Consider the following 18,480-nt stretch of genomic DNA (forward strand, 5'->3'; position numbering starts at 1 on the left):
CAAGACGCTGAGAGAGCTTATTTTTAATTTAAAGTTGCATGTGTAGTCAAACTATCCATGAAATGTGAGGATGGAAAAAGGGTGTTTTAGACATTTAAGACCTCAAAAAATTTAACTTTCATATACTATTTCTTAGGAAGCTATAAGTGTTTTAGGAAGTGCTCTAGTAAACAAAGTAAACTAGGAAATGGGAAGTCCAACACAGGATGACAAAGGGAGGTCATGGGATCATCACTGTATAGTAGGCCAAGAGAGCAACCATACAGACTGGCATAGAAGGACAACTGCAGCAGAGACATCTCTGGTTAAAAACAGGGACCTTATCTGATATTTGGGTACAAAAACCCTTCAAACTAGTGATGGGAACATGGCAGACCTGACAGAGAAGTTGGATAATTTTTAAGGTTTTGTAGAAAGTTATGTAAATGTTTAAAATGAGGCAATTATTAATTCCAGGAAAAATAAAATTATGCAAAAGAAAATCATGTTACATTTGCCCTAGAGTATACAATATTTATACAGTCATAATTAAATAAGTTAATATGTTTACTAAATATTATGATGTAACTATATAATAGAAGGCAAAGTATGTGTGTTAGAGAGCTAAATCATCATGTAACATTACTGAGAAGACATTAATGTCTAAAATTGTAACATCAAGCAACATAATAGCCATACTATTTAGATACACTAAGATAAATAACAGAAGAAACAACTTTTGAAGTCAAAGTGATTGCCTCTGGGAGGGAAGGAAAGTTCAGGCAGGTACTGCTATTTTTTATCATAAAGCCTTTAGAACTTACTATTTTATTTTTTAAAACTGTGTACACGTTACTTTGACACATTTTATAGATATATAAAAGGAAATAAGGCCACCATTGTCTGATTTGTTTTTAGACAAGATATTTATTTTGAAGTTCCAAATGACATTAGCAGAATTGTGATTTTTATGTTTACCGAACGGTGCATGGGATAAAAAGGGGTTCTAAAACACTTTACTAGATCATCCAAACCCTACAACAGACACTCATGCATCAAAATTCTTATAAAAGGAGCACTTCCTTACTCCTTCCACCCTCCCCTCAAAATACCCATGTTCACAAAGAACAAAACTTTACAGCTTAACCAACAAAAAAAGTGTCATACAATAATTCTAAGGCAATGTTTCTATGAAGACAGGAGAGGTAGCAGGCTGAACCACATTCACTGACCCTATCTCTCAGCTGCTCTTCCTCACTAGTCAGGTTTTTCCTGTGTACCCCACTTCATTATTTTCATCATCCTTACCTCTCTGTTTACCGGACATTCCCCTTGATCTAATGCCAAACTTAGCCAGTCTAACTGTAACTCAGATGATAATCTGACCACTTCCTGGTAAGAACAGATGGTTAATGTTGTCACAGTGATTAATAAATACAAATATGCATTAATTTAACAATGAATTACATTTCATCCCATCCAGGCATGAAGAAGTTAAAACCTGGACTCACTGACCCTGTGTTAAAATTTAGTGCTAAACATAAGCAACAACACTGGGGCGTTGTTATTTTATCAAGACACCTGAACATAGCAAAATTAATTTTGTTAATTTTTATTAACATAGGACATACCAACTGAATATTACTTAATAAAATCAAGGTTACAAAGAAACTCACTAGCCAATAAACAAATGATATTCACTTGACTCTTGGTTGAAAGATTTTCTATGAATTAGTAGTACACAGCTATTTTTATCAATTTATGCTTAAACTGCCTTATGATTTCAATGAAATTTCTTAGCTTTTACTTACTGAATAATTTCTTCAACTGGGAATCTTTTCATAATTCAAAATTAATGCATCCTTCAATGCCTTCTACTTAAGCTGGGTGCATTTAAAATGCAACATGATTCTTTGAAAGGTGACTATGACATTTGAGCATAAACCCTATAAGAGAAAGAAATGTCTTCCCTCCCACCATGCTTCACAGAGATCATATGAATGTTCCATACTCTTCATATTTAGCAACAGGAGTTCCTTAGAGATCAAACAGCAGAAAATAGGAGGAACTTAGGCCATCAATGCACTTGTAAAACAGATAAAACTCCAAATGTATTTTAAGATTCTATCTTCTCCACAGATGAGAAAGTGCTGAAAGGGCTCTTCAACTTTTCTTTACTGACATCCTCTTTGTGCCCCAATTAGAAAAAGAGTTGCAGGATGGTAGTCCTCCTTAAACAGCACAGACTCAATCTGGAAAGACTGGCGAAACCCCTCTCCCCCAACAATGTATCCCAGAAAATAAACTGCCAAGTGCAAGACGGACACAATTTTCAGAATAAATAACATTCTGAAGGACTGACAAAGACTATTTTTAGACAAAGAACGCACCAAATACTCAAAAATTTCAGGATAACCATACATCAAGTACTTCGTGCAAGTAATATTTTTACCAGTTAAAAGTCATTATGAAATACACATTCTTTTAACTGAATTTCATATGTTACATAAAACTTGAAAAGTGTGGCACATTTCTACTATTAACCATTACATTGCTTTTTGTTTTTTTAAAAAAGTATATATTAATCAAAAGTATACATTACCCAGGCCTTTTGATTTAAAATATAACTGAAGGAAAATATAAACTCTGAATAAACAGGCATTCTTCTACACAAACATGAGTTATTTCAGTAAAAAAAAAAAAACCAACAAAAAAGCAATTTCAATATAATCAAGCCACCTCTGATTAATACATACATTTTCACGCATGTGGAAAAATTATTTTTAACTAGAACTTTAAGAATAAGTTCCATAGCAAACAAGTTACAGCATTTATTCAATAAGGAATATTAAAATAATTCCAGTTAGTAAAAAATAAAATAACTTCAACCATATACATATTATAATTTATCATGTACATACTCCAAAATCCCCATAATTTAATTAGGAAATTTACAGAACATCTTTTTAAAGTATGTCTTAGGAAAATCAACCAAAACAATTGGTGCATTAACTAAAGAGAATGTGCATACACATTGCTATTTGACCTATATGCAAAAGTAGAATGAAATACATAGGAAATTAAGGTTACTGCTTTCAAAAATTTCTGGAATATTAGTACTTAAGTCAAAACACTTACCTGCAAAATAAAAACAGCCTGAGGTATTTCCAAAGCTGAAGTAATTTTCTGAATGTTAAATATCACAAGAATGAAAATAGTCTCCATTAAGCATTTATATGTGGTTTACAGTTGAGGCAGAAGATGAAGCTCTGCCAAGCAGTTTTCCCATATCACCTGAATTATTTCTTCCCTTATAAAGCATAAGCTTCAAGGGAAATGATTACATATGACAACATTCCAAGTGAGTTGGGGTTTTCCTGACTGCAACATTTAACCAAATGGAAAGAGAAATTTTTTAATTCTCCTAAGCAGGACCTACCCAACCACTGCAGACATGAGCATTAATTCTTATGCTAGATAAGGTAAGCATGTCCTTTGAAATCAAAGCTAAGCTTGACAAATAACTGTACTGGATAAACTGGATACATAAACCACCTCAACAAAGATGGTATTTTAAGCATTTATACACATGAAAACGATGAAGTATATTATTTAGATATGGTCTTTCTTCATCTTTCTCTGAATCCTGAAAGGTTAGCAAGTCGTTATACTCATACTTGTAATCCCTTTCTCCACAAAATACATACACATATATAGCATCATATGTCAATATAATATCATCAACACAGCATAAAGATTTAAGCAGTAGACACAAGTCACATGAAAGAGGCTCTATGCATCATGTGGCCTGTCCCAATAAAAAGCAAACATTAGAATGCCATTTCAGCAATTACAGTGTTGATATGATCAATATAGCTAATTTTTTTATACCCGTCATATATTTTCAGAAGTCATCCGTAGGGAAGAAGCAAACAACAAAGACTGCTTTTTTTTAGAAAAGTTATGTGCCAACTTCAAAATGACATACTAACCAGACATCAGCATTCAAAAGCTAGGTTGAATAGGACTGGCCTTGATGCACATGCAGATGATTTGCTTTCATAATATAAAATTAAATGGTAATGTCAGCTGTATTACTACTGTTTCTATATTTATGATTAATTACTAGCAGTACAACTCCCAGAAGGAAGGAGATGGATCCAACAGCGATGTAAGCAATCCCCAAAAATGGATTTTTTCCTCCCATCCATGAAATAGTGCTCAAGATCATCCGTTTTCGTCCATCAAAATAATGTACAGGGTAATCTGAAGGGGGTATAGGAAGATTTTTCCATCTCTGGTTACTTGATGCTTAAAATACAATTTTAAAAGTTGCCATTTAATTGTTGGTAATTCATTTGTGTAATTCTAGGATATACAGGTACCTTACTCCTATGTTCTAAATCACACACACACAGAAAATATTATCTTGAAAGACTGATTTAGCAAATTAAATGTCAGTAGTAAAAGCCAAAATATTTTACCAAAACAAACAAAATGTAAAGGTTACGTAGTTTCTTGGGTGCTTTTGCTCTCATTACATGGAAGGGGTAAAAGGCCTCAAAGGAATGCAACGTGAAAAAAATACTTCAAGTGAACAATGAAGCCCACACAAGGAGACTGACAGACCAGGAGAAAATGGAAAAATCAGGGACTAGAAGTCTCTGTGAGCTCAAACAGCACATGTAGCAAGAGTGTAGTTATGAGAGAAAAGGCTCTGAGCAAAAGGTCAAAAAGTGTAACAAAGTTTTAACTTGCTGATTTAGAGCAATGGCAAAACCCATTCTGTGACACAGCTGATAGCTAACGGTGGAAGTGAAGGGTGGGCTGTTAAGGAGATTTAGGAAATAGGGCACCAGTATACTAGATGAATTATCTACATGGACCAGTTGTAGAATTTTGCAAGAGGTAAGGTAGCAAAGAAGCCAGAACCAAGTCTCCATGCAAAAAGTTTACAACTTTTTCAAAAGCATCTTTTGAATGTAGGGTTAGGCCCTATCTGTTTCTCTAGTTTCTTCAACTCTCCATCCCCACAGATGGGTCCCTATGGGTCCCTAACTCCCAATGGCAGGTTCGGTTCTGCTAACTTCTTAAATCAACCCTAAACTAAGGCAGGAATGATTTTAAGACCTCTAGCTAACCCAACATTCTGTGGGATACAGTATCAAATTGCCCATGCTAGTCTCTCTCTAGTATCCCAACCCTAAAGAAACAGGTTTCTGCCTTCATTCTAGAAGTCTTCAGTTCCCACCGTATGCCCAATTTTGATAACTAACCCTTGATGTTTTGCAGGTCCAAATTTCTGTCTTATCAAGTCTTCTCAATCTGCCGTATATCATGCATTCCTTTAGATAGTTCTTTCAAAGTTGGGACCCTGCTGCAGAATTCCTGTGTGGCAATTATCTATCAACTAAGAATTCCTCAGTGCTTCACAGACTTCCCTTCATTGTGCCCTAGGCTACAGGTTGCTAAATGTGCCCTTACTCTCTAGAGATTTTCTGGATGCTAATTTTAACAGAGCTGCTCTCTAGTTTGACTATCTCCTCAGGATAATGTTCTAGAAACCAGCACTTGAACTGGGTCTGTCTGTCCAAAACTGCTCCAATGTGGATTTAGTTTCAAAAACTTGGTCACTTTTAGCTTGCCATAGCAGGCCATATTTACTTGTGTATTCAGGTGCAATATCAAGAGACTAGAATCCAAAAAAAACCTTATTGTGAAATTGGGTCTATTAATTTAACCATTTACTAATCCATTTTAAAACCAAAACCCACTTGGATTATGACTCATTTGGATTATGAAAATAAAAAATGCAAAGATCAGCAAACATTTAAGATTCTAGCATTGGGAGATCTCTTCACTCACAGTATATGTAAAATATAGGCTCCAGATTAAAAGATGTAAAGACTTTGGTTAGAATAAAAGAAATTACTATTTCCCTCCTAATAAAGACTGCATCTATGCAGATATGGGTTGGTGTAACTGAGTGAACTAGCGGAGATGCAGCCTATGTTGGTAGCTGAGAGTAAAATTATGGCTTTTGGAGTCAACAGCCTGGTTATGAACCCCAACTCATTATTATTACCTGTGTAAAGTCAGATAAGTTACTTAAGTGCTCGATATTCCTGTATTCTGGTCTATAATAGGGAGATATGCTGCTGCCTGAATTAAATAATGAGCAGAGAACACTCAGCACAGTGTTAACACATAGAGTGGAATAAATGTTATTTATCAGCACTGAATGTGAACTTATTAATGTGGAACAAAACAGCTAATAATAAAATGTTTTGAGTTTTGATACTACCAATAGATCAAAATTATAAACAATTACATTGATACAAATTAACACATCCATTGATTTTTAATACCTAAAAAACATACATATTAAAACAGCCCAGTACCACTCAACTCCCAATTTTAGGTACTCTCATTGGCCTTTACATTAAGCCCAATTACAATCTCCCTTTTAAAAATACCTAGCTTGTTAATAAATCAATCACCTACATTTTAAGTAATTTACCAATATGCTTCAAACCCCAGTACCAAGTATATGCAAATTGAAAACATTACTAGAAGATATAAATTTTAAAATACATTCTTGCATATACCACACATACTTTTGTAAAAATGTAGATCCCAAAACTAAAACCCAAGGTAACATGCCACATAACACATATAAGGTTGGAGTAGACTCCTTTCAAGCTCTATGAATCTATACCCAGCCAAAAAAGGATACTGTATGTGATATTCAAAGAGTATCGTCCAGCTGGTAATGTTGGGTGTAAATCACTTTTCCTTTCTATAAGACGATACAACTTGCGAAAAGTAGGTAATGCTGCAGTACGCATCCAAACAATAAAATCCTCATTTATGAATCCATTATTATCTGGGTCAGAATCCAGCATGTAAACTGGTTTTAGCCAGTTCACAGGCTGTGTTGTACCTTAAAAGGAGTGGGGAAGGGATGAGGAGACAAAATATTACATTGTGAAATTAAAGTGACAGAGAAACAAATAAATTTGGATAATAAATAGGGGTTTATTCAAAAGAAGCTTTGCTGCAATTTTAAAATATTATAGCTGAAATGCTTATAAGACACCACAGAAACTGAATTCATAATTAAAAGTATACATTTCCTTTAGAATTTCAGTACATTAGAACATTTACCTAACTTGGTATGAAGGTGAGGAAAGAAAAATTGTTTTTTTCAAAGCATACACTTTAAGATTCTGAAGACAGAAAATTTTAAATACTTCATTACAACTCCTAGTTTAATTTTTTAAGGGATATTAGTAATGTTTTACCTTTAAATCGTTCTTCCAGGTTGTCTCCTCCAGGGGGATTTCTGAATTTCACATTTTTATCTGTCCACCAAGCAATACCTTTCTTTTTCAAAGTGATAGGTACAGGATAAGAATCATTGCCAATAAGAAACAATTCTAATGTATCTAAACACAAGAAAAGGAAGACATTACTAAATATCTCTTGAAAACTCATAGCATCTGCTTAACTCTGTGAGAAATAAGGACCTGATATTTGCTTCCAAAAGTGGTTGTGACAGAGTAGGCATATGATTCACATTTGTTCTTTATTCCTATGTGGATTAACTATGGTAACTTTATATTGCCAGGTGGACTTCTCTTCCCTTAACAGAGTTCTAATTCACCTACCCATAGGCTAGCTGACATGCACTAAGATCAAATGTTTTAATATTAAGCCAACTATAATTGCAAGGTAAATCTACCTTTCCTTCCTTCCTTCCAATAATGCATCCCTAATTGCTTCTTGCTTATCCATTTATCCGTCTGCATTGTCTAATACAACAGCCACTAGGCACACAGGGCTACTGAGTCTTTTGAAATGTGGTTGGTCCAAATGAGTATGTTCTGTAAGTGTACAATACACATCAGATATCAAAGACTTAGTATAAAAGATTAGAATATGAAGTATCTCAACTTTTATACAGCATTACATGCTGAAATAATAGTATCTTGGATATATTGTGTTACATAAAATGTATTACTAAAATTAATTTCACTTGTTTCTTTTCACAGTTATAAATAGGACTATTAGAAAATTTAAAATTACCAGGCCAGGCGCGGTGGATCACACCTGTAATCCCAGCATGTTGGGAGGCCAAGGTGGGTGGATCACGAGGTCAGGAGTACAAGACCAGTCTGACCAATGTGGTGAAACCCCATCTCTACTAAAAATACAAAAAATATAGCCAGGTGTGGTAGTGGGCGCCTGTAATCCCAGTTACTGGGGAGGTTGAGGCAAGAGAAATGCTTGAACTCAGGAAGCAGAGGTTACAGCGAGCAAGATCACGCCACTGCACTCCAGCCTGGGTGACAGAACGAGACTCTGTCTCAGAAAAAGAAAAAGAAAAAAAAAAAGAAAGAAAGAAACTGTAAAATTACCTACAAGACTTGTATTTACAGCTCACATTATCTTTCTATCAGATAGTGCTGCTCCAAACGATCAATTATAGCTCCTTTTCAATGACAAAAATAAAGTCAGTGGGAAGGTCAGCCCGACTTTTATTTTCAGTTATATGAAATACGAAGATTAGCAGAATGTTTCTGCTTCTTTCTTCTCAGAGACAGAAATCCATTCTAAAATGTAAGTATGCTCAAAAGAAAATCACAAAGCATTATAATACCCCATTCAATACTCGATTTAGTTTTAAATGTTGGAGTTTCTCAATTTCATTCATGTTTAATAATCAAATCTGTAATGAAATTATGCAAACTGTCCTAATTATATATGTCTATATTTGTATCTATATCATACCATTAAACATGCTGTTGGCAATAGCTCCACAAGGAGCAATTGGTTTGTCTTCATTTCTTCGATAAGGCTCACATTCCTTACTGGGGTTCTGGTTTTTAGAAGGAAAAGAAAAGAGAAATTATTATCCAGGCCTTTGAGAGAACTATGAGCTATCCCTAAATTATGAGCTATCCCTAAATTACTGATTAAGAATTCAACACCTATATTTTCCTCACTTGTAATACATAGGTCTGTAATGTAAGTAGGCTATAAATACCACCACATTTAAATATTCAAAATGTATTCTGAACATTACTGTCTTACCTTTTTAACACAACCTTTACTTGCATATGTTTTGTCATATATGCATATATCAAATAAACATCTTTTTGATTTTCTTATCACAGAAACATTACCACAAAGGGTTTTCTGCCCAAGAAAAATTAAGAAATGGTCTATTGCCAATCCAGTTGTGATACAACAAGAAAATCTTAAACTGGAACTAAAGACGCTAGAAGTTCTAGTTCCTTGGGCAATTCCTTTAATTTAACTGGGCTTCACAAAATAAATATGTCCAACTATACAATCTCAAATTTTGTGATTTGGGGTTAAATCCTATATCTAAGAAAGGAAGGAAGGAGTCTAGTGCAGATTCCTAGAATATATCCAACCTTTAAACTGTGCATCCAGGTACAAGAAAAACAAAAATGCTACAAGGCAGAACATTTGCCTGTGGTCCAGATTTGGTTTTGACTTAGTCCCTACTAAGGATCTTAAAGAGGTGTGGCAGTTATGGGATTCAACTAGAAATTGATGTATCAAGTCTGAGGTTAGGTGTCTGAGCTGGGACCCTCCCGCCACATTAAGCTATGTCTCAAAACACATAAACATACCAAGATAATCTCAATTTGAAATTAAGAAGACCCTAATTAGACCTCTTGGGATTATTTCATTACCAGCTAACCTTGACTTGCATCTATATTCTCCATGTCTAGACTGGAAAAAAGCACTTGTGTGAATGGAAAAGATAAGAGAAGGCTAAGGAAGCCTGTGGCAGGTATCTCATAAAGTCTCTTCAATATTTGACTTCTCAGCTATTTGGTCCCTACACCATCTGTATTGATAAAGCTATTAACATTAGGGCAAATATATCTGCTAGCCACTAAATTCTTAAGGAAGTTTTAAAAGAAAGGAAAATATTATTTACTACCTATGTGTCAGGTACTAAACTAAGCAATGCTAGGTACTTTGCATTAACGGGCTTACAAAAGCTATTTGACGAGGGTCAGGTGCAGTGGCTCACGCCTCTAATTTCATCACTTTGGGAAGCCAAGGCGGGAGGCTCCCTTGAGTCCAGGTGTTCAAGATAAGCCTGGGAAACATGGGGAAACCCCACCTCTACAAAAATACAAAAAATTAGCCAGGCATGGTGGCGTGCGCCTTTAGTCCCAACTACTTGAGAGGCTGAGGTGGGTGGTTTGCTTGAGTCCGGGAAGCGAAGGTTGCAGTGGGCAGAGGTCATGCCACTATACTCCAGTCTGGGTGACAAAGTCAACCCTGTCTCAAAAAAAACAAAAACAAGCCGGTCATAGTGGTTCACGCCTGTAATCTCAGCACTTTGGGAGGCCAAGGTTGGTGTATCACCAGGTCAGGAGTTCAAGACTAGCCTGGACAATATGGTGAAACCACATCTCTACTAAAAATACAAAAATTAGCTGGGCGTGGTGGCGCACGCATGTAATCCCAGCTACTCAGGAGGCTGAGGCAGAGAACTGCTTGAACCCGGGAGGCAGGGGTTGCAGCGAGCTGAGATCACACCATTGCATTCCAGCCCGGGTGACAGAGTAGTGAGACTCCATCTCAAAAAAAAAAAAAACAAAGCTATTTGATGAGTACCTAATATGTAGCACGTACCATACTAGGTGCTAAAAACAGAAAAATGAAAAGAATACGATCCCTATTTTTAAGCAACTCAAAATGTAACAGAGGAAGCAGACCCTTACAAACCAACTGTCATAAGAAATAAGAGCCAGGATGAAGATGTCTACATTCATTCAGCAAATGTTTATTAAATGCCTTCCATGTGCAAGCACTAGCCAGGCACTTGGTAAATAGTGATTAAAGAAAGTCATGCTCCCTGCCCTCATGAGCTTACAGTATAGCTGAAAAGAAAGATAATAGATAAGCAAATATGTAATTACAAATTACAGTAGGTGTTATGAAGAGGCCATGTGAGTATGTAATGGAAAAAGGATAGGAGGAGCTGCTTTAGAATCTATGGTAATGAAAAGGTTGACTCTGGAGGAGGTATCATTTAAGTTAAGACATAAAAAAAGACCAGGAGCCAGCCATGTAAAGAAGCAAAGAGAACACCACATGCCACTAAAGAAGAACTTATTTCTGTGAAGGTAATGGTGAATGTAGCTGGAGCATGCCAAGAGGGAGGATGATATGTGATGAGATAAGAGGATTATGCATAGCTCAGATCATCCTGAGATTTTACTACAAGTGCTAATATGACCACTAAAAGATTTTAGGTAGTGAAGTGATATTTATACTTTTTAAAAACATCACTACAGCTGCTATGAGAATGGCCTGGAAAAGAGGAGGATTGGATGATGTGAGACACAATTTGTTTATCAAAGCAAAACGTGGTAGTGACTTGGAACAAAAAAATAAATGAAATATGTAAAGAAGCACATTTTTGCATGGAAGGACACTTAGAAAAATAGCAGGCCTTGAGATGAGAAGATCTCCAGGGAAAGAGTAAAAATGGCATTCTAAATAAATGAAATGCTAAATGGCAAGATGAGCAGATGACTTGTGTCACAATGCATGGTTAGGGAGCAGCAAACAAGGCCCAGTGCAGCCAGGCCTTGTTTAATGTATTAAAGATAGTATATAAGATAATGAGGCTGATGCCAGATTGTAAAGAGCCTTACACATAATATCTGGCCCTTTACAGAAAAAGTTGATCAATTCCTGGTCTGGCCTGAAATCTTTGCTTGCAGTTTATAAGAAAAGAATCAGTTTCAGTTTTCTTTACCCTCAGTGAACAGAGCACATGTGTAAATAAAATAATTGTAAATCAGCCACCATTTCTGGGGTTTTGGAACACACACAATCTATAATCCCAAAAAAACACATTCAGAAAGGTCTAGAAACTTGGTGTATCTCACAGTACATCATCTTCTCTGGATTTGAGTGCTAAAGATTGGATCCTATGGAATAAACCCCACATAGATTCAAACTATCATAGGCCTAACCAGAACCCTGTGTATAACAAGGAATCTTTAAGTAGACTTGTATTGCTTAAAATCCCACACATCAGGAACTGATGATCAGCAATAAAACCAATCAGGGCAACCTAGAGCAGTTACAGTTTACGTTTAGGAGGCCCCTGCTGCTCACAACATAGTCCTAAATTGTATTCTAAGAGATTCGTCAATTCTAAGAAATCCTACATCGCTCGGGGCCTCTGAATGTGTGTTGCATTGGCAACAGTAACATAAAATACTTAGGGCCGGGCGATGGCTCACCCATGTAATCCCAGCACTTTGGAAGGCCGAGGCGGGCGGATCACCTGAGGTCCAGAGTTTGAGACCAGCCTGGTCAGCATGGTAAAACCCTGTCCCTACTAAAAATACAAAAATTAGCCGGGCTTGGTGGTGCGCGCCTGTAATCCCAGATACTCGGGAGGCTGAGGCAGGAGAATCACTTGAACCCAGGAGGTAGAGGTTGCAGTGAGCCGAGGTCAGGCCACCACACTCCAGTCTGGGCGACAGAGTGAGACTCTGTTTCAAAAAAAAAAAATACTTAGGCACTAGCCACTACTATGGAAAACTGAAAAACTGAACCACAGTAAAGAAATTAAGATCCCCTAGTCCATACAGATTTCCAAATCAGTCTGGGCATCAACGCATTTGTGCAAATTCCAGGAAAAAATATTTTAACTAAAAATCCTCATGATACAGGCCGGGCACAGTGGCTCATGCCTGTAATCCCAGCACTGTGGGAGGCCGAGGTGGGCGGATCATGAGGTCAGGAGTTCAAGACCAGCCTGGCCAACATGTTGAAACCCCATCTCTACTAAAAATACAAAAATTAGTTGGGCGTGGTGATATGCGCCTGTAATTCCAGCTACTCAGGAGGCTGAGGCAGAATTGCTTGAACCTGGGAGGTGGAGGTTGCAGTTAGCCGAAACTGTGCCACTGTACTCCAGCCTGGGCAACAAAGTGAAAGTCTGCCTCAGGGGGCAAAAAAAAATCCTCACTATACAAACTATAAATGACAACACTTTAATTTCATCCTAACAATTCTAACTGAACAGTTACCACATATTCTTATTTTACAGATATCATATTTTCATATTTATCATTTTACTTACAAGCAAAGCACTAGAATCTCCATTTAGTTGACTATCATCTCGAGATTTCACGTAACGACGATGGTTTTGATAGAAATTAGATAGTCCATAATACATAAACACATTGCCCTAGAGAAACAGAGAGGGAAAAATTTTCATATAAAAACTATTCTGTATAAACTTATTTCATGTGTACATAAAAGCTACGTAATTTGGACTTTATTAGGTTACAATTTGTAATAGGTAGTGGGGTAAATTCCACCAGTACTTAGCAATCTAAAATGGCACAACTGTAAATAAGGTTAAAGAAAGTATGTTACAAAAATCCACAAGTAAACTTTAAAACTATCCTTAAAGACATCAAAGAAGTACTATTTATATTAAAAAAGAATCTTCAAGGAATCTATTAGCCTACTCTGAGCTACCTTCAATTTAAAATTTTCTCTAATTCAAACTGTTCTTCACCCAGTTAGCATCAACATTTCACAGGGATAATGATCAAACTTGTTTCTTTTTTTTAATCCCAGAGACTAGAGACTTGCTATGTTGCCCAGGCTGACCCTTAATTCCTGGGCCCAAGCTATTCTCCCACCTCTGTCCCTAGATGCTGGGAGGTATGCACTACAGGTTTATAGCACCATGTCCAGCTGAAACATTCATTTTTTTTTTGTCCAAGTGAATTCTGAACTTGAAATGGGATGTAATAAATTCCTCAAGAGGATACTATATGAGTTAATAAACTACAAATTAGTAGAGTCTCTATGATAATAAGCCACTTTATAATAATCAAGAAAATACTTTAATATATTTAATAGAGCAAACTTTGAAATAACCTGGGAAAGAAGGGTAACCTATAAACATTACAAGTATTTAGAAGATGCTAAGAAGCCATCTTAAATGATTATTTTTAGAAGTAGCCAACACTAAGCTACTTTCTCATTTCTGGATGCTACTTCTATTTTCTATATTCTTATCCTTAATTAAAAGTAATTCAGTAACATTATAAGCACACTTCATTCGATTTGCTATTTTCATATACACTATCATTTATTTAATGCTTGACTTCAAATGTCAAACCATGCAAATTTTCCCATTCTATATAAAGAAAATGTTTACATGGAAACCTTCTTGTGGAAGAGGGGGAATATCAAAATTACATCACAGAAATTGAGACAATTAATATTCTTTTTTTAAAAGGAAGCATTACCTCAACATTCGGTATAGTAAATTCAATTTGCAAACTGAAAGAGAGATTCTTTGAATAAAACTGAGACAAAATAACCTACTTGAAGTTCCCTGAAAAGAGTTTAGTCCAATTCAAAGTTTGAGCTTGTGAAGAAACACAGAATCCACAAGAGATTGAATTTGAGGTTGACTGCCTTTGCAAAAAACAAGTTCTGAAGTGTTTTCTGAATGGGAGAGAAAAATATTGGAGCTTCTATATCACTACTAGTCTCTCATTTCTTCAATTGTGCCTGTTTTAACAAAAGCAGAACTTATTGCATCTTTATTGCCTGCCCATCACATTGAAAAATCATGAACTTGTAAAGATGCTTTAAATGTATATTTTGTTTCTGCTGAAACAAAGTTAAATAATTACATTTCTCTTCTACAAAATTTGTTTTCATGTTTTATTCGAAGACAGCATTATCCTGTCCTTTATCTCAGTGCAAGAACATCTATAACCACTAGATGGCAACCAACTATTAGGGACTATTAAAGTCATCACTACCTTTAGAAAATCTTAAGTGCAGAAAATCTAAAAAGTTGGCATGTATTAATGCAGTTTTGCTCCCTTAAGAATAATTATTTTAAGCTCAATTTTCAGGCACAGGAGAATACAAAGTGGTCTTTACATGCCTATTCTGAATCTTTATGTCCATTAGCATGTGCTCAGAATGGCAGTGTAAATGCAAACAGATGGATTTCTAACTACTAATAAAAACATAAATGATCAGTAAGGTTTTAATAAGTGTTTGCATTTTTACAATGCTTCATATGTCTTAAAAATAATTCAATTAAGTGATGGGAGAATTATTATTTTCTAAAGTAAAGCTTGCTTTAGTATTGTAAGTACGCAAAATAATTTGAGCAATAATTTTAAAAATACAAGTATATATACCTTGATAAAAAATTGATTTGTACAGTCATAAAATTATCTAGTGAAAGGATAAAATACAATGTCTTAAATTTTGTCTACAAAGAACTAAAATAAACCATTCAAATAAATGTATTTAATTACCAGACAGCAAAATCCAACAGCCAAACACATAAAACGATCTTCCTCAAAAGCCTATAAATTCCAGTAAATTAAAGTGACTCCTCTATAAAAGGAAAATACCTAGTAAAAGACATTTAGTACAACATCAGTAATTTTTAAAGCATGGCTTTTCTAGCATATTACTTGGAAACACAGACCTCAAATGACTTTTCCAGTGTGAAGTTAATGGTACAAATGCAAGGTGTCACATCCGGAGATAAACATTTATTGCAGGGACTGGAAGGCTCTGTTCCGGTATAATCAATCTGCAAGAGAAAAATATAACTAAGCACTTCCTTAGAGAAAGTGGATACCTAAAACACTCTGAAATAACTTGCTATTAAAAGGAAAATTAAGTCCAAAGAAATGACCTAGAGCCCAGACAAAAACTGTTTTTAAGGTCATCTGTTTGACAGTGTGAAGTAGTAAAAACTGGAAAGGGTCCTCTGTTGTTCTACTGGCTGATCTTTCCAAGTCAAGTCCTCTCTTCTTTTTATCAAAGAAATATATTTATGCATAAAATCATATATATAAAATTCAAAACTGCATGATAAAGATTTACATAGCTAAAACATCTAACTATTAAAATACTAGATTAATAGAGATCCTCTTAAATCTTTCAATCTTAAATACTTTTCAATCACCTCAGCTTTCCATGATATACTTTTGAAAAAAATTAGGCTATCAAGAGCTACTGTTTTTTCAACACCTGGTGCTGAATTTGTCTTTGTTTTGGGTTCCTGGCAAGGAGCTTTATGCTTGGAATTTCCCAGGTGATAAAAGTATCTTTGTTATTCATAAGCCCCTTGATTCACACCAGGGTTTATGTTAATAAGATGGCTCAGGATAGCAGCTAGTCACCAGAAAGACTAATTGTGTGATTAGGGGCCTTCGGACCAGTCCAACCTCTTAGGAGGAAAGTGGAGCCAAAAATTTAGTTCAATCAATTAGTGTTCAATCAATCATGTCTTCATCATGAAGTCCCAATAGAAACTCTAGACACTGAAGTGAAGAATAGCTTTCTGGTTGGTGAATCCACTAATGTGCTGGGAGGGAACTGTGCTCTAAGTATACAGGGAGAGGGCATAAAAACTCTGCATTCAGGACTCTTCGAGATCTTGCTATATGTGTCTTCTAGGACCCCCTCTGAATATATAGACAGTTGGTCAGAAATATGGGTGACCTGGAGATCCCTGAACTTGCAAATGGCATCTGAATTCAGGAAAATCTTATGGCGAGGTAGTGAGAAGGGTCTTGGGAACCCCCTGGATTTCGAGCCAGTTGACAAGTATGAGTGGCCTGGGAACTTGACTTGCAGCTGGTGTCTGAAGCGGGGGCAGTCCTGTTGGGGACCACGCTCTTGAAACTTGTGGAGTCTGACACTAATTCAGGGTGGTTAGTTCCAGAATTGAACTGCAGTATACTGGTTGATGTCAGAAGATCTGGCCTGATAGCTAAATTGAAAGTTTTTTTTTTCCTGCCATAAAAATAGACTATTTTTTATAGTTTAAGGTTCACAGCAAAACTGAACAAAGTACAGAGTTCCCATATACCCTCTGCCTCTGACACACACACAACTTCCCCGACTATCAACATCTCACATCACAGTGGTACATTCGCTACAATCGACGAACCTACATTGACACATTACCATCACCCAAAGCCCACAGTTCACATTAGGGTTCACACTTGGTGTATATTCCATGGGTTTTGACAAACGTATAATGTGTATCCACCATTATGTTATCATAGGGAATAGTCTCTCTGCCCTAAGAAACCTCTGTACTCTATTTATCCCTCTCTCTGCTAACCCCTGGACTCATCTTGTTACTGTCTCCACAGTTTTGTATTTTCCAGAATATGAAATCATACCTTATGTACCCTTTTCAGATTGGTTTCTTTCACTTATACTCATTTAAGATTTTATATGTCTTTTCATGGGTTCACAAGTTCATTTATTTTTAGCAATAAATAATATCCACTGTCTGGATGTGCCACAGTTTATTGATTTGTTCGCCTACTGAAGGACATCTTGGTTGCTTCCAAGTTATTGGAATTATGAATAAAGCTGTTAAACATCCATGTGCAGGTTTTTGTGTGGGCATAAGTTTTCAACCCACTTGGGTAAATACAAGGTATGCAATTGCTGGGTCATACAGTAAGAGTATGCTTACTTTTTTTTTTTTTTTTTGAGACAGAGTCTCGCTCTGTTGCCAGGCAGAGTGCAGTGCCGCAATCTCTGCTCATTGCAACCTCTGCCTCCTGGGTTCAAGCGATTCTCCTGCCTCAGACTCCCGAGTAGCCAAACTACAGGAGTGCACCACCATGCCCAGCTAATTTTTGTATTTTTAGTAGAGGCGGGGTTTCACCATGTTGGCTAGGATGGTGTCTACCTCTTGACCTCATGATCCGCCCGCCTTGGCCTCCCAAAGTGCTGGGATTACAGGCATGAGCCACTGCACCCAGCCGAGTATGTTTACTTTTATAAGAAACTGCCAAACTGACTTCCAAAGGAGCTGTACCATTTTGCATTCCATCATAATTGCTGTTGCTCCACATTCTCCCTTAGCATTTGCTGGTGTTGGTTTTGGATTTTCACCATCCTACTAGGTATGTGGTAATATGTCATTGTTGTTGCAATTTGTAATTCCCTACTGACATATGATGTTGAGCATTTTTATATGCTCACTTGCCACCTGAATGTTATGAACTTAATGTTTGTGTCCCTCTAAATGTCCTATGTTGAAGCTCTAACCCCAGTATGATGGTATTTGGAGAAGGGACCTTTGGGAGGTAATCAGATTTAGGTGAGGTCATGAGGGTGGAGCTCCTACGATGGGATTAGTGTCCTTATAAGACAGGGAAAAAAGACCACAGCTCTCTCAATCTCTATTATCTGAGGACAAAAAAAGAAGGCAGCCATCTACAACCCTGTAAAGAGACCTCACTAGGAGCTGAATCTACCAGTACCTTGACCTTGGACTTCCCAGCCTCCAGATCTACAAGACATAAACGTTGGTTTTTTAACCCACCCACTGGAAGGTATCACCCAGCTGATCAAGACACTGTAGTCCTCTTTGGTAAGGTGTAACATTTAGTTGCA

The 18,480-nt window shown here is 36.4% G+C and overlaps 1 protein-coding gene across 1 annotated transcript in view; it reads right to left on the bottom strand.

Moving 5' to 3' along the window:
* Positions 1-886: 886 nt before the first annotated feature.
* The window catches only part of TMEM30A (transmembrane protein 30A), a 33,079-nt gene continuing 15,485 nt past the window's right edge, over positions 887-18,480 (bottom strand). Inside the window, exons 2-7 of the mRNA XM_033217692.1 lie at positions 15,536-15,643; positions 13,139-13,246; positions 8,773-8,860; positions 7,284-7,427; positions 6,716-6,922; positions 887-4,245 (exon numbers count right to left, since the gene is read on the bottom strand). Coding sequence (XP_033073583.1) covers positions 4,052-4,245; positions 6,716-6,922; positions 7,284-7,427; positions 8,773-8,860; positions 13,139-13,246; positions 15,536-15,643 — 849 coding nt within the window. The 3' untranslated portion in view covers positions 887-4,051. The remainder of the gene's footprint in view (positions 4,246-6,715; positions 6,923-7,283; positions 7,428-8,772; positions 8,861-13,138; positions 13,247-15,535; positions 15,644-18,480) is intronic.

Source organism: Trachypithecus francoisi, unplaced genomic scaffold (assembly GCF_009764315.1).
Source record: "Trachypithecus francoisi isolate TF-2019V2 unplaced genomic scaffold, Tfra_2.0 Lachesis_group10, whole genome shotgun sequence".
In the NCBI taxonomy this organism is placed as follows: domain Eukaryota; kingdom Metazoa; phylum Chordata; class Mammalia; order Primates; family Cercopithecidae; genus Trachypithecus; species Trachypithecus francoisi.